We start from the raw sequence: 2,581 nt of genomic DNA on the forward strand, positions 1-2,581 counted from the left end.
GCATATTCTTGCACCTAAGTGTCTAATATTCAAATTTCGCTTTCTGGGTCAAAACTACTCGAACTTCCTCACTCGCGTTGTTACGACTGAATCGAGTTTTGAATTCTCTATCAACGATGCCAAAACGAATTCTGTGGCTCAAATGGTTCTTGAGAAACTTCGAAAAAAGCAGCGTCACGTTCAAGTGGATTTTGCAACTCAAAAAAAACCACGCAAATTTAAAACTTCTTGAATTCAAGCATTTTTTGGGAAAACTGCCAACATTTCCTTATCGATAGTTTACTTTCTAAAAAGGCCATTTATTTCTGTCTAGAATGATGTACAAATGAGCGTTCTTACGGGACGGAAATCATGAAATTTTGCAATAATCTTGCGCCACCCTTGCACAAAACGACGATCATACTTCTAATTTCATAAACAACAGAAGACTGTATTTTTTCTACATAACCCCCCCACTGACTTTAATGCTGGATCCGCCCCTGGCCACAATGATTCAAAAGTTCCCATCTAAGGCTGCAATTTACACGTCACAAAGAACACGCGAAACTTTGTTGTTGCTAGACATTCATTTTTGTGAAAAATATTCAGAAAATTTGTTCGTTTTGTAGCTTTTGTATTTTTTGCTAACTTGTTTTAACATTTTTCAGTTAACACAAGCTAATTTAATTTCTCTCGATAAACTTTTGTTATAAATAACACTGCAGCGACCTGCCGATGCCCAATTGACAATGTCATAGTATGTTTGTCGGCGTCACTGTTCTGTTGCTGAGCTGGGCCAGCTGCGCCCTCAGCGCCCAGTACCAGGAGCGCTACCTGGACGTGCCGGTCGACCACTTCAGCTTCAGCAGAACCAACGAAACCTTCAAGCTGCGCTTCTTGGTAGTGGAACAGTTCTACGTCAAAGGCAGCCCCATTTTCTTCTACTGCGGCAACGAGGCCGACATCACCACATTCTTCGATAACACCGGGTTTCTTCTGGAAATTGCGCCCATCTTCAACGCCCTGGTGGTTTTCGCCGAGCACCGTTACTACGGCCTGTCCATGCCCTTAGGAGCGCGCTCTCTGAGTCCTTCTGAGGGGCTGCGCCTGCTCACCACCTCCCAAGCGCTGGCGGACTTTGTGCGTCTGATCGACCACCTGGGGGGGCAGTACTTCGGCACCATGCTGACCAATGACACTTTTCCAGTGGTGGCGTTTGGCGGTTCGTATGGCGGCATGTTGGCGGCGTGGTTGCGCATGAAGTATCCCCATGTGGTGCTGGGCGCAGTGGCCTCCTCAGCCCCATTGCTGCAGATGAACAACCTGGAGCTGTGCCAGGCGTTCTACCGCTCCGTCACTGAGTCGTTTGCGGCCAATGGCAACTGCAGCTATCCGGTGAAGTTGTCGTGGGCGGCCATTCGAAACCTGTCGGAAACTGTGCAGGGACGACGCAGTGTTTCGCAGGTGTTCAAGTTGTGCAAGCCGCTGGAGTCTAGTGAAGATGCCGGCAAGTTAATCGACACCCTGGTGGATATTTACGTGAATCTGGCAATGTTGAACTATCCCTATCCGACTCACTTTCTGGCGCCGCTGCCCGCCAATCCAGTGAAATCCTTCTGCGACAAGCTGCGCAGCTTTGGGGTGGTGGAGACCGCCGTGGAGCTGCTCCAGGCGGTGTCCAGTGCGCTGGAAATCGCCACCAATTTCTCGGGAAACACTCAGTGCAACAACATCGAAACCACAGTGGAACAGCCCGTTGACTACGCCTGGGACTTCCAGGCCTGCTTCGAGCTGGTGATGCCCATCTGCAGCTCGGCGCTGGACATGTTCGAGCCGACCCAGTGGAACTACTCGAAATACGCCCAGGACTGCAGCAGGAAGTACCAAGTGACGCCCTACTCCTCCAACGGGGTTCTACTGGAGCATGGCGGGCGCATTCTCAAGTACGCCTCCAACATTGTCTTCAGCAATGGGCTTTCAGATCCCTGGTGCAGTGGCGGGGTGCTGAAGAACGTCTCAGATTCGGTGGTGGCGGTGCTGATTCCCCAGGCCGCCCACCATTACGACCTGCGCGCCGCCCATCCGGTGGACTCGCACTATGTGCTGGAAGCCCGCAAGTTCCACGTGGGGCAGATCAAAAAGTGGCTGAATATTCCGTAGATGGTTGGGGGCGTTTCGCGCCCCCAGTTGCCATAGACAACAAATGACTGTTTCCGGGGGGTGATTAAGCGGCCGCCGCTCTACAGTGCCAAATCAGTCCGCCAAATTAAATCCGGCCTCAGATTATTACATACCTCAGTGACGGTTCATAAATATCCGGACCCCTGGCGGGTCGTTAAGGGCCGCCACCGTCATCGCGAGATATTGCCGATACTCCACGGGAATGATCGGGATAATTAACGGGACTCGTTCGCTCCAGGCCGGAATACATCTGATGTAATATCAAGTGCATGGATAGGAGGGGCGGTTTTTGACAGCAAATGACTTGGAGAGGTGTCAAAATTTGGCTACAAATAAATCATATCTGTCAAAAAAATATAATGTTTCATTCTAGGAAATTGTGGGCCTAATTCGAAAAATCGCCAATGACTTGCTTGTTATT

At 50.1% G+C, this 2,581-nt stretch overlaps 1 protein-coding gene across 1 annotated transcript; it reads left to right on the forward strand.

The window, feature by feature from the left end:
* Positions 1-738: 738 nt before the first annotated feature.
* Positions 739-2,139, forward strand: LOC125502991 (lysosomal Pro-X carboxypeptidase-like). The gene has a single exon (XM_048662629.1). The coding sequence runs from the start codon at positions 739-741 to the stop codon at positions 2,137-2,139; it is 1,401 nt and encodes a 466-aa protein (XP_048518586.1).
* The last annotated feature ends 442 nt before the right edge of the window (positions 2,140-2,581 follow it).

This window comes from Dendroctonus ponderosae, unplaced genomic scaffold, assembly GCF_020466585.1.
Source record: "Dendroctonus ponderosae isolate FM_Combo_2020 unplaced genomic scaffold, Dpon_F_20191213v2 Dpon_F_20191213_11, whole genome shotgun sequence".
NCBI lineage: Eukaryota > Metazoa > Arthropoda > Insecta > Coleoptera > Curculionidae > Dendroctonus > Dendroctonus ponderosae.

Excerpts from the sequence above, each read along its gene's own strand:
- LOC125502991 (XM_048662629.1), top strand. The coding sequence starts at position 739 with ATGTTTGTCGGCGTCACTGTTCTGTTGCTGAGCTGGGCCAGCTGCGCC.